A 13,206-nucleotide genomic window follows, 5' to 3' on the forward strand; every position below is an offset into this window, starting at 1 on the left:
ATTCTTGACGTTTGCTGATTGTGGACTGCTTATGGCCGTAGGACAATTAAGTGGCTCTGTTGATTTTTATGAAATACTGCGCAAGAAATAAAATGGGAGCTGCTGTTATTGCTTCTTCTTTTAGCTCTGTTTCTCAGTTCCTCAGAATCCAGATGGAGATAACATTTTTGTAATTTGAAAAAATACTAAACTTTCCTCCCCATCTACCTTTTCCTCACCCCCTTATGCATGTTTTATAGGACAAAGGAGATAATCCCAGTTATACCTGGCAAGAGATCATTGCAATTTAAAATAATTTTAAGGCAAACATTTTACTCATGATTATTCCTAAGACTATGTAGTATTTATCAATGAATCAACCGTCTCTAATATAAATAAAATTCATGATTCAAGGTTATGTGATGGCTTTGCCCTACTTTATATACAACTCAGGAGTTACTTTCCTGTGCGAAGGGACCATTGGTTAGGAATAGCTGGATATCAGAAATTACTGTCATTACCCAGGTGAACTCTGGTTCCTGGTTACATCATGAGGGAGAGGTTGGAAATCTCATCACTCAGAAATTGGTCATTGAAGTGGGTGGGTGTAACCATGGGAACTGGTTAATCTTCCTAATCTCCACAGAGCATTTGTAGTCAGTTCTCTGAACCCGTTTCTTCTTTAAACAGTGAGAGGTTAAGCTGGATGTTCTCTAGCTTTTTCCTTCCAGCTTTAGAATTCTGAATCTAAAGTTTTTCATGGCATTCTGAACTGTTGAGGGAGCGGGGGAACAGCTGGAGAAGTGGGTTCAAAGAAGTAGCCTGAGTGAGGCTGATCTTTCTCTCTTCCTTGGATTCCTGGTCCGCTCCACGAACAGGTCTGGCGGCCTCAGAGAGACCTGTGCTCTGATGGCCTCTGGAAACGTCCTGGCCTTTATAAGTCGATGTGTGTTTAGGAAAGATTTGGCCAATCCTTTTTCCTATCAGATCCCTGTATGCTCATCGCCCGGTGTAGCTTCATGTTCTGGGGGTTATTTTTCTTACCTGATATTAAGACTGTTAACCAGGTACTGACTGAAGTAGGTTGTGAGATAAAACTAAAATCTTATGCGTCTGGTTTTATCAGCATATCAGCTTGAAGGATTTGCTGTGTGACGAGAAATTTATTTGCAAAATTCATTGTAATTCTCAAATTTGTACTTCTATGTTAGAGAATTCCAACATGAATTTTTGGGCATATTTAGCATTCTTGAGTTTCCCACAGATTTCAATGTAATTTTATGACCTAGGAGCTATTGAGCATGTGTCATAAAGATTGGAAAAGACATGAATTATAGTTCAGAATTTTCAGGCCAGAATGAGTTTTAAGAATTCCACATGATACCTTTAACGTTTCACAAGGAAAAAATAATAAAATTTGATGTACAGGCTCGATTTTATTTTGTACATTAATAACAAAATTTGCTGGAATGAATTACTTTTTTTTTTTTTATCAATTCCTGTTCAAAACTTAAACACAGTTTAAAAAGAAAATTAAAGATTTAAAAATAAAACATTTATTACTTATGAATTTGAGCTAAAGAGGTTCTGTAATAAATGTTTTGGCATTCAAAATCTCTGGATTTAACCTTTCATTTTTAAATTTTCACAAAGGCGTAACATCAGTGTAATCAGTGTCACTTGTTGCAAATTCAACCACACGTTAGTGATAGATACCTAGTTTACTAATAGACAAATTTTGTTTTGACAAAATATATGAATGTTCACATTTCCTCTGTCTTATCCCAGTTGTGTTCAGAAGTAGAAACAAATTTATAAATGTATACTCTTTCCTTTATTTCCTCTGACTTTCTCATTGATAATGGTTAAGAATATGCAAGAAAGCAATAATCACAAGGGAAATTAATACTTATACATGTACCAATATTTGTGCTCATTTAGGTAGAGGAATTAGTGATAATATGGCTTAGGAATTACAGCTAACATGGGAGTGAGTTGCTTGACCTGTGATCAGCAGCATTAGGCATTACGTGTAGTATGTTAGTCACCATGGATTTCAAATAATGCTTTTCAGTTCACTTCAAAATAGCCATGTGCCTAGGGTAAGTGATGGTAAATACTGTGTTTGGAATAAAATCCTGTGCTTCCCTATTTTAAATCATGTCTTATTAGGCATGCAGTTACTTTAAACTGTTAGGGACTGCCAAGCCTTCTGACTTCATTCATAAGTTGGCTATTGAGCCTATGTGTGTGTGTGTGAGTAGGTTTATTCACCCACCCCACCCCATTCTCGTTTATTATCTAGAGGATCATTTGAAGGTCAGAAAAGTACATTGACAACAATCCTATTTACAGACCATTTTATGGTTGTTATCTTTTCCTAAGCTTTAGCCTTGGCGTTGCTTCCAAGGTCATGCACCAGCGTAGCCATCGGGAGGCACAAAAGATACACTCTGGCCTCCCAGACAGGAGTGGGTCTGATCCATTGAATCAACACTATGATTACTGATGATTTTAGCAAGCTTCTTGCAGTTTTTCGTAAAAAAATAATTATCCTAAGCTATAATTACTAATTTTACTTCAATCTCATAATTTCAGGTTAGACGTCTATCTTGAAAATAGTGTCTTTTGTTTTTATGTGTATCTTTTCTTGGGGAAATGATGAAGCAGAAAATGGAATTCTCTTTGACCACAATTGCAGAGTTGAAAAATACTGTAAATTTAAAACCTTAAAACCACATGGGAATGTTTGAAAGTGTAGGATGCCTAGAGGGTGCAAAAGTGAAATTTATATGCATTAAGTGTTTAGTGTTTCAAAATATGGCACAATTCCTAATGATTTTTAAAAAGATGTTTGGAATTTTGCATTGAAATAAAGTGGGGATGTAGCTGGGATTCCTTTGCTAACATAGAAATATCCATTACTTCCAGAACGTTCATGAAACCTGCCTATATTTCTGCAATGTAGGGATGCAGCCTTGCCGAGAAATCTGAGCATCAGCTAAATAGCTGTTTCTGAGAGATAAAGCCTTGGAGCTGCAGCTTAGTATGCCAGGGGTAAGCCTCTGTCCCAAGGCATTGGGGGTTCTGTGTGATTTCTGTGTATTGAATTGTAATTGTCTTGGGGAGGGGAGAGAAGTCAGTTACTTTCTCTACCCTGGAAGAGATTTATGCCATGAACAGGGTACTGCTACCAGGGAGCTGCAAATTAATATGCATTTCTCAGCCGGGGTGGCTTTTTGACACCTGATGATGTGGCAGTACATTCAGGTGATAAGGAAGATCCCTGATCTCAGCAGGAACATCTTTTTTTCTCTGGCAAGAGGGAGAGTTTCCCGCCCGCACAAAGCTTGAGTGGCACTTTGGGGCCGTCTCCTAAGTGGAGGGTTATAGTCATAATTAAAGAAAGGAGAGTAATTCCTTGTGGTACTTTTCTTATATAATCTTTTGGATAATGTTGTTGCTTTCCTGTAACAATTATTTTTTATTAGCAAATGTAATAATCATCAGAATTTTGCATGTTGGTACTACTGGTAGATTTTTATAAGTCTAAAGAAAAATATTTCTGTTTTTGTTTTGAAGTTTACCAATATACAGAGTGGAGGCATTAATTTGATCATAGAATTAAATAGATTTAAAATCATATTCTCCAATTTATTATAAATACAGCTCTAGCTTGTTACGAAAATATTAATTGGCAAAAAATTTTTTGGTTTGGTTTTCTCTTCTTTAGGTTATGAAATAAGGTTTCCCAATACATTTAACATAAAATTTTTTATTTTTTTGTAATTGACTATAGTTTAATCCATGAAAAATGTAGATAGTCTTGCATAGACATAGTTGACTACCATATTTTTAAAATGGTTTACGCTGAAGTAAATATTTCCAAAATGGAAATAAAATGCACTCTATACATTTCAGCTGGAAACAGTGAATATCCAAGCATATACTGTGAATTAGAAAATCTATTGCACGTTACGACGTTTATTGATGCACTCACGTCATAGATACAGAATCACGGCTCTGTAGGAGGACCACATCATTGTGTGCACTGGATCCAAACTTCAGACAGGAGTGTGAGGAAGAACATGGCTGCAATTCTCGTAGTACCTGCGTGATGCTGTCAACAAAATAATGTATATGCTGAATAGTATTAATAAAATAATATAAATAAAATAAAATAAGTATATAAAGTATATATTTAAATTTTTTACTTAATATATAAAAATATATTAAATATATATAAAATATATATTTTACATATTTAAATATATAAAATAATATGAAATATAATAATTTATATGTTAATATTGTTAATATATTTCAGAAATCCTTCACTTACCTGATAATGACTAAGGTTACTGTAACTGAACTTTCCATATATACTAAATAAATTAATATATGAATTCATTATTGACTTTATCATAGCCATGTTGAATTAAGAAAACTTATGAGGGGTTCATATCAGTTTTATTTTCCTTGTCAATTAACTACTGAAACTTGATTCCAAGAATATAAAGTTGTAGAATCTTTTGGGTAGACTTTTAAAGGACAGATCTTTTGATCTTTAGCCCTTATTTACCTTAATATGTTTCGTTTGTAGGGGCCTGCTGCGTGAATTACGTGGCATAATTGATGTAAATGGAGAAATGTCACACTGCTTTTGAGATGCAATTGGAAATCATCACATTTTCTGCAGACATTGTATACTGTTGGTGTGACATTAAATTAAAATAGGCATATAACGCTGATACATATCATTTAGTATAAATCTAAAAGTACAGTCATTGTATTTCAGTGAAAATGCATTGTCATTGAAGTTTTTTTGACACCTTTTTAAAGCATTGCTTTATCGATTTTTTAAGCAATTTATGGAAGCGTTTTTTTAAAATTTTGGGATTCTAAAACCATGTAAAAACAGGAAACATAACAAATATTCAATAAAAAGCCATCCACGTTGATGTAGGCCACGGAGCTAAGAGCTTCAGTTTAAAGGTGGATGGTGAGCTTCTGCCTAGGTTTCACTGTAAGAGTGGAAATAGCAATTTAAAAAATTAACTAAAGGGCTGGCCCCGTGGCCAAGTGGTTAAGTTATCATGCTCTGCCTCGATGGCCTGGGTTCATCAGTTCGGATCCTGGGCACAGACTACATTCCCCTCATCAGGCCACGCTGAGGTGGCATCCCATACAGAGGAACTAGAATGACCTACAGCTAGGATATACAACTATGTACTGGGGCTTTGGGAAGAAAAAAAAAAAAGGAAGAGCGGCAACAGATTAGTTAGCTCAGGGCCAATCTTCTTCACCAAGAAAAGAAAAACTGTTAAAAAATTAACTAAATTACAAGTTATAACTATAATAAGAAGTAAAATTAGAATATAGTGGTTAAAAAAAAAGCATGACGTTATTAGTTCTAGTGAGAATTAGGGAACATAGCACTTAACTGGCTGATGAGGAATGGTATTTTTATGGAAGAAATGTCATTTCGAGTCTAGACTCAAATATGGTGAGTGAAGGTGAAAGGCATGTGGCATAGCAAGCACAGTTGTCGGTGATTTTCTCTGATCGGCCTACAGCGCCTGTCCCAGGTGTGATGTGATCTCACATACACTTTAGAGAAATCGCTGTGTGAAGGGCCGTAGAACATTGTTGGAGTGGATAAGGCTTGAGCCAGTGTGTAGTTAGAAGGCCACTGTGATAGTTTCCGATGAGAGACAGGTTGATTCTGAGCTAGGGTGATAGCTGAAGTGTAAAATCTTGGTAAGGCACATTGGATTAACAAGACCTAGCAACTGTGGGGAGAAGGGGCGAAGAGGATCATGAATGTATTTTAGAAGGCTGCCAGAATTGGTAGGGGAAGCGAGTTTCACTTTGGTCTATTGACTTTGAGGTAACTTTGGGACATCCTGTTGGAAACTTAGATCATGAATTCAGGAAAAAGGTTAGTGGTGGGACCTGTGCCTAGAAGGGTCAGGAAGGAGGGTTTGAAATTGTCTGCTTTCTGAGCGTGTCCAGGGAGACACTAGTAAGCAGTCCATAGAGAGACAACCAGGACCAATTAAGGGAAGAGGAATAATGGAGATTGGAAAGGAATCACGAGGACGTACCAGTAGCGTACTGGATTCTAGACACCAAGAAGTGAGAATTTTGTGGCATCTAGTCTCTTCGTGTTAAAGATATATTTTTCTCTTTGCAAGTGGCATTTTGTCACTCTGCAGACGTGCAGTTCGCCATCAACTTTCACCTAATAATTTTAGCATCCATTGATTATCTTTGCCTGAATGAATTATTTCATTAGGTGCTGAAAATGGTGACTTTTCTAAATCTATTAATTATTCTACTTCTATTATTTGACGTTCATCTGAAAAGACGAGCTTCTGCTCATCGACTGACACTGTTGGTTTCTCTGAAATACAATTCCTACTGAAAGACAAGGTAGATTTTAAATACTTTGTTTAATTATTCATTTTCAAAGTCAAGAGTTAGTGTAATAATTACCCCTAATGGTAGAAATGGTAGAAAATGAATAGAAAAGCCAGGTCCCTAGCCAACGGTAGTTGCCTCAAGATCCTCAACGTAACAATTGTCCTTGTGCTTCTCCACACTTCCGATCCTTCTTCTCCGTGGACGTTTAAGGTTTTGTCATTATGAAATTTCTCTCCCCTTTACAACTTATTTGAATTACTCATCAGTAAGTTTATGGACGATGGTGAGAAACAGATGGCTTTGCTTTCATCTGGAGTTATCGTGCTCAGGTTTTGAGGAGGGCTCTTAGCGTTTTGAGACACAGTGAGCTTTAGTTTGTCCGTCTGCTTGCTTCTTTTCTTAGACTTTGTCTGTGTCCTCTGCTGATTTCACGCTTGCCGTGGTCCTGTGAGCGAGGTCAGTCCCTGACCCCTGCACCTGCAGCAGCATCCCAGTCTTACGAGCATCTCCCTTGCACTCTGGGTATGGTGCATGGAGGTTTTCTTGAGCTGCAGTAACCAGAAATGTACAGAGGATTTCTGCTAGGAAGTATTTGCTGCAAATGTTTAATTGTACTGTTGAGTTTTTAAAGTTTATTTTCTGTAGTTTAATTTCTAAAAAAAATGTGTAGAGTTTCATGCTAAAATTTATACTGGTAAATATTTATAGATAAAAAATGTTCATATGTCACGATATTGGCATAGGTCCAAGACCATCAATTCATTCCAAAGATTTATTCTCTTATGGAAATCATAAGAAACAGAAATCAGTATCCTGATTTCTGCAAACCTATACACTTTTCTGTGTTTGTGTTCACTGCTCATTTGGTTTAAGTAATGAAGGATAAGTATCAATTGTGTGTAAGATATTTACAGCCAGACTACTCTTAACAAAATTATTAAGGAGAGTAATTTGGTACTTCTCTTAAAGTGGGTCACTGATATAAGTGGGTCCAAGTGAGGTTAACATTTTTAATTTGTTCTTGTAAGAGATATTTAGATTTAGTTATTTATTTGACTTCCCCACCTTATCCTAGCCTTCTCATTTCTTTTTAGAACATTGAAGTTAAGTCGTACAGCCCAAAAGCCAAAGCAGGTTGTTGTAAGTTATTATTTGAAAGAACTATCCATCAGCATTTGGCTGCTCTGGTGTATATTAAATAGATATTTATCAAGTAACTAGGTGTTTGTGTAGAGATTCCACTTGTCATAAGTGTGTTGGAGTGAACAATTAATGTGTCTGTTATGTACCATGTATTGGGATAGACTAGTTTTTTTCTTTACTTGCTATTTGAATTAATGCTTACAACTAGCTTGTGAAGTAGGTCGCAGAAGAGCCCAGAGTCTCAAGTCTCTTGTGCAAAGTCAGAAAACAAGGATCTAAATAATATGTAGATTCATTAGTCTTCCTTGTTTTAAACATTTTTGGTGATTAATAGAAAATAGCTTACAACCTTATAAGATTGGGAAGAAGAAGAAAAGAGAAAATGCTGTAACTGAGAGGTAGTGGAAGTCTTGCGTAGAGATATGTTTCATTTTCTGGAGCATATACTTGGCCCAGGGAGGTAGATTCGGGAGGGAGTGCAAGGTGTATATGGTTTCGTCTATAGTGTGTGTAAGCCTATGGCTACTTTCCCTGCTCCAGTCATGAGACTGTCTTTTCCTAGGCATAGGACTACATTTCTTAGGTCTGATCTGGGTGAAATGTCCTCAATCAGCAATTTTGTATAGGCTTGAAAAAAATATTTTAAATATGTAGAGTCATTTTTCTGCTACTTATGAAAAACCAGGTGCATCATTAATTTGCAAGGTCTGGTTTTTTACAAGACAACTTTTTGTTTCTTTTTGAATAGAAAGATGAAAACTACAGAAGCCTCCCACGGGATACTAGTAACTGGTCTAACCAATTTCAGAGAGACAATGCTCGCTCATCTCTGAGTGCCAGTCACCCAATGGTGGACAAGTGGCTGGAGAAGCAAGAACAGGTAACCTAAATGAATCCTTCTACATGTGTCATTGGTATAACTTCCTAGCCAATACCCCAAAGATGTTTCCCTCTATCACAGTGATGACTAAAGTTAAATTATTCTAACACATTTTAGTTAACTACCACCAGGCCCTGTGTCCGAGTTTGTCTAACATAAATGTGGAATATTTCTGGGGTGGTCCCTGATCAAAGCTTTCTCATAAGCAGTTAGGAATATTTGCTGTAGATTCTGAAGTATCATGACGTTAGAGCCTCTTATGCTGCTGCGGCACAGATATCGGCAGTGAATAATGCAGTTTATGAGTAGACTTGCAGGACCACCCATGGACTCTTCTCATTGATAGGAAGTAAGTTAAAGGGTCTGAAGAGGCAAATTAAAATTTTCTGTTATACCTGATTTCACTTTATGAGAGAAATGTATGCTATAGTGTTGTCTCAGAGTTTAGATGATTTTGTCAGGTTTGGGGACTTCTTTAATAAATGTCAAGGACCTATTTAGGTTTATGTTTTTAGAGTTGCTTAGCTCGCTCTGCAGGGTAGCCACCTACAACTCATGAAATTAGAATTGTTTACCACTCCTGTAAACATGGCTTCCTGTCTTGGGAGGAAGGACAGTGTGCTCCCTTGTTCCGTCACTGTCAGAGAAGCCTTTGTTGCATCTGAAGACTGAGAATTTTATCTGGTAAGTTCGATGTACAAAAAACAAATTCTTCCAGTGTTGTTTTTTAAAAGTCTTAATTGTTTATTGTTAGTGACAGAGTTTCCTTTGTAGTTTTAATAGTTTTGATATTAAAAACCCACTTATTTGGTTACTTCGTCACTTAGTTATTTTCTTAAGAAAGTCCACATGGATGGAAAACTAGGTGAGTACTCAGAGAATGTTTCGTTGTTCATCTGTTTCAGTAACTTCTAAAATTATTAATAATTCTGTTGCCTAGATACTGAAATAACTGTTTTTCAATTTAGATTAATGATATCAGTATAAAGAAATCCTAAACGTTTTACTTAATTCATCTGAGTCTGTTTTATATCGTAAACCTCCCAAAATAATTTTGTGTCTGTGGGGTGTTTGAGTATGAAACAATAAAAGAGAACAGTTTGCCATTGATACCACTGATGATATGACAAATGGACTAATTTTTATCATATAGTAAATGTTAGCATACAAACATTGTGTGATGGAAGTAATTTTAAACAATGAAAGAACCTTGGAAGTTCTACTTAGGAAAAACACAATTTTCTCAAAATAATACAGATTTCCCACTAATTGATGTTATTTCAAGATCACTTTGAAATAAATGTTTCTAAGATTGATAGTTTAGCCTGGGCCTGGAGTCAGACTAGCTGGTTACCAGCTATTTACCATATGTGAGATCTGGGCATGTTGCTGAATGTGTCCAGAATTCAGTTTCCTCATTTATCGAGTGGGGATAGTCAGAGAACCTGCCTCATCCGGTTGCTCTATCAGGTGAGGTAGTTCCTGTGAAAGGGTGAGAATCATGCCAGGAACCCAGAAAAACTCCGTGTGTCTTAATATATTTGTTAGAAGAAAATTGGCTGCTAATAAGAGAAAACCTAGATTGTGTAATAAGGAAATATTCCTTACTCATTTGTCAAAATGTCTGGGAGAAGGGAAGTTCAGGATTCAGTTTGCAGCTCAGTGACCACTTTGAGGATCCGAATCTCCATCTTTTCTGGGAATGCTCTGCAGAGGCTCCTTGGCTCTGTGCTCAGGATTGTCCTTTCCTGCCAGAGCCGCGACCATCACGTTCTTGCACAGAGCAAGGGGAACAGTGCCTTTTTCTTCTTGGCCTCTCTTTTGGAAAGCAAATAAACCTTTCCCACAAGCTCATCCCGCTCCCCTCCAAAAGATGCCCCTTTGTGCGTTGTTGTCCAGAATTGCATGATTTGCCTGCCCATTTCCAAATTGGAGGGAATAAAAGTTGCCCACGCTGGTATAGACTAATTGAGCTTGACCTCCCGGAGCTGGGGGGTGGAGGTATGGCTCACACAATTGCTCATCCCCCTGAACACAGTCAGGGTTCAGTTAAAGCAAGAAGGAGAGACAGTTAGCTAAATATGCTAAAGATGTCCATTTTTATTGCAAGATTAGGAGGAAAAAATTGGCAGCCCAGAGTTTCTAAAATATGATACATTTAATTATACTCTAAAAAGATCGCTTTCACTATTGCAGGTGTAGATCTGTTTTTAAGAAAGTAGTATAGTTTTTCTTTGTGATTTTGGTATAAAATAGTTTCTTTTTGAGTAAAAGGGATTGCACTGAGAAGGCACACAAACACTTCTTTTTTTCAAAGACTAAACTTTGATTTGTTTCTGTTGAAATTATTGGAAGTATTTGTTCCATGATAAGTAGGTTTTTAAGAAACAAATACTTTCTTAGTCTATGATGTCTAATGTAGATGACATTAGCTAATTGATTCCTGAGCCTGAAAACATCATCTTCCTTGGTTTAAGTTTAAAAAATGATGATCTGTTCAGTAAATTTGATGATTTCACATCAGCAGGATAATTACCTAGATTGAAATCTTATTAAGAGGGCAAGAACAGCAAAAACAAAAGATAACCCATATTAAAACTTTGGCTAAAAGTAAGCACAATCATTTGGGCAGAAGAGGACCAATGGGTTATACTGGATACAGTGGAAATCTAGTCCAGCTATTCACATTTAATTGTAGGTTTATTCTTTTTAACTATTCTCCATGAGTCATCTGATTTTAATGGCCTGATATCTCTTCAGTGGCTTTTTTTGTCCTTAGTTTTTTGCCATTAAAAATATAATAAAGAGGATGGCATCACCTAGATAAAAGAATGTTTTATATGGTTAAAAAAAATCCCCACTCTGCCTGGATGATTTGTGACCACTGGAGTGGCGCTGATGGCCGTCTTCCTTCAGGTTTGCCGTCTGGACGGAGGAGGTCATAGAGTTCTAGATTTCGTATGCCTCCAGTGCTTTTGTTTTGGCTCTATTTCCTGCTGCAGGGCTTGTCTCTCATTATCTCTGTTTTTTGAAGGCAGTTAGGGCCATATCAGCTTTGCCAGTGGGAATAAACAGTAGGGATGAAAAGGACAAAAGAGTGTGTGACAGCATGGAGCCAGCGGGGCCTCTGGAAGCTGCAGGTGTCTTTCTCTTTTTGTGGGATTGATCCTACATAGGGGGATATTGGATCTCCTTGCCCACTGTTCACTTCTATAACCAAAGGTGGGCGATGCATCCTGTTGGAACTCTGTACCAAGATGCACTAGGAGTCAAGCTCAACGTGATTTCCAGAAAGCCTGGTCTTGCTTTTCAGTGACTAATTTACCTTGCTCAGCATAGCCTGTGGGTGAGTCCTACTTCATGTTCATATCAGAAGGAAGAGGACCGCGCATCTTTCACAGAGCATCCTTTTCTTACGTCAGTCTTGTGACTTCCTTCTGTGATTTCTCAGCGGAAGCAAAAAGGACTGGAAAACTATTTAGCTGTGGTTGTGTTGCCTAGAGAAAGTTTTCATACTTCTGAAATTTTGACTCTGAGACCCAAGAGACAAAAAAAGCAACAAAACCCTTAGTTTTTATATTTGGCAATGTGTTAAGAAATCTGGATTGCTTTTAACCATTACCACCTCCATGGCTCTGCATAGACTGTAATTTAATATTGGCAGATGATAGATCATAAGCTGACTTTGTTCTTATATCCCCACAGTTTATTGCAACTAATAAATTCCACACAAGGAGAGGCAGGAACTTTACAATACATGATTGGAAGAATTTAGGACTAGAAAGTAGCGGGACCTTAGGGGAAATGTAATCTAATTGGTAGCCTGCCATTTTCACCGCCATGTCTTGGTGAACAGACATGAGGCCAATTAACTGGAATAGCAAGAAGGTGTGCCGAGCATTCGAGCCGCCACTTTGCTCTGTCCTGGAGGCATGACTGCCCTGACCTTTAGAGAAAAACCATGTTTTAGGGTTCTTTCCATCAAGCAAAAACTTCATTTAATTGGCAAGTTACATTGCAGGAGGCAAACTGAGGAAAACTACCTTAGATGTTTGGTGATGACACAATTCAAGTGTGACATTGAATGTGCTCTCCCCTCACCTTTGAACCCTTGCCTCATGACCAACCATCCAGTGTCAAGTCGCACAGTCTCCAAACCAGGAGTTTTAGGAGCAAGCCAGTGCCTTTTCCCTTATTTTATGTGCTTTTGTCACTACCTGCAGCCATCATGCTCTTTCTTCATACTTCTTCATGCAGAACATTCCTGAACTCTGATCATTTATTTTTCCTGAGATGAAGAGGGCTAATATGAGGACAGTGTTTCTTTCTACATTAGCCTGTATTTGTTGCATCCTAGATGTTAGAATTAGAAAATAGCTGAATGTTAATTCGAAAACATATTTAAATAAAATAATGCTAGAGAATAAATGCTTACCATTTGTCTTATTCTCAGAAAAGAATAGTTCAACATTGCTTATTCTGATACCCAACTTTTGAAAATATTTATGCATTATAACTAATATTCACATGATACACAATGAGTATATTTACAAATTGTGGAAAAAGTAAGTTTCCATGATAGTGTTTCATTTTTACTTTTTGTTAAAATTTGATTAAAGCCAAATTTTTGAAGATCTAGGGGAAAAGGGAATTTAAAAAATTAGAGCCTATTTTGGATGTGAGTAAACACATAGTAGAGAAGGAGAATTTTTGAGCATATCCAGATTTTACATGGGGGCTGTTTAAAAAAAAATGAGCGAGCAGTCCATAAGTAATTG

General features: G+C 37.0%; 1 protein-coding gene across 18 annotated transcripts in view; it reads left to right on the forward strand.

Moving 5' to 3' along the window:
• PARD3 (par-3 family cell polarity regulator) overlaps nt 1-13,206 on the forward strand; it is a 518,486-nt gene that overhangs the window by 202,879 nt on the left and 302,401 nt on the right. For 14 of the 18 annotated variants that reach the window (XM_046679504.1, XM_046679509.1, XM_046679500.1 and 11 more), the window contains one exon: nt 8,297-8,428. The exons of the other annotated variants lie outside the window; for them this stretch is intronic. In XM_046679504.1, the coding sequence (XP_046535460.1) occupies nt 8,297-8,428 (132 nt within the window). The remainder of the gene's footprint in view (nt 1-8,296; nt 8,429-13,206) is intronic. 18 annotated transcript variants of the gene reach the window in all.

This window comes from Equus quagga, chromosome 12 (genome assembly GCF_021613505.1).
Source record: "Equus quagga isolate Etosha38 chromosome 12, UCLA_HA_Equagga_1.0, whole genome shotgun sequence".
Taxonomy (NCBI): domain Eukaryota; kingdom Metazoa; phylum Chordata; class Mammalia; order Perissodactyla; family Equidae; genus Equus; species Equus quagga.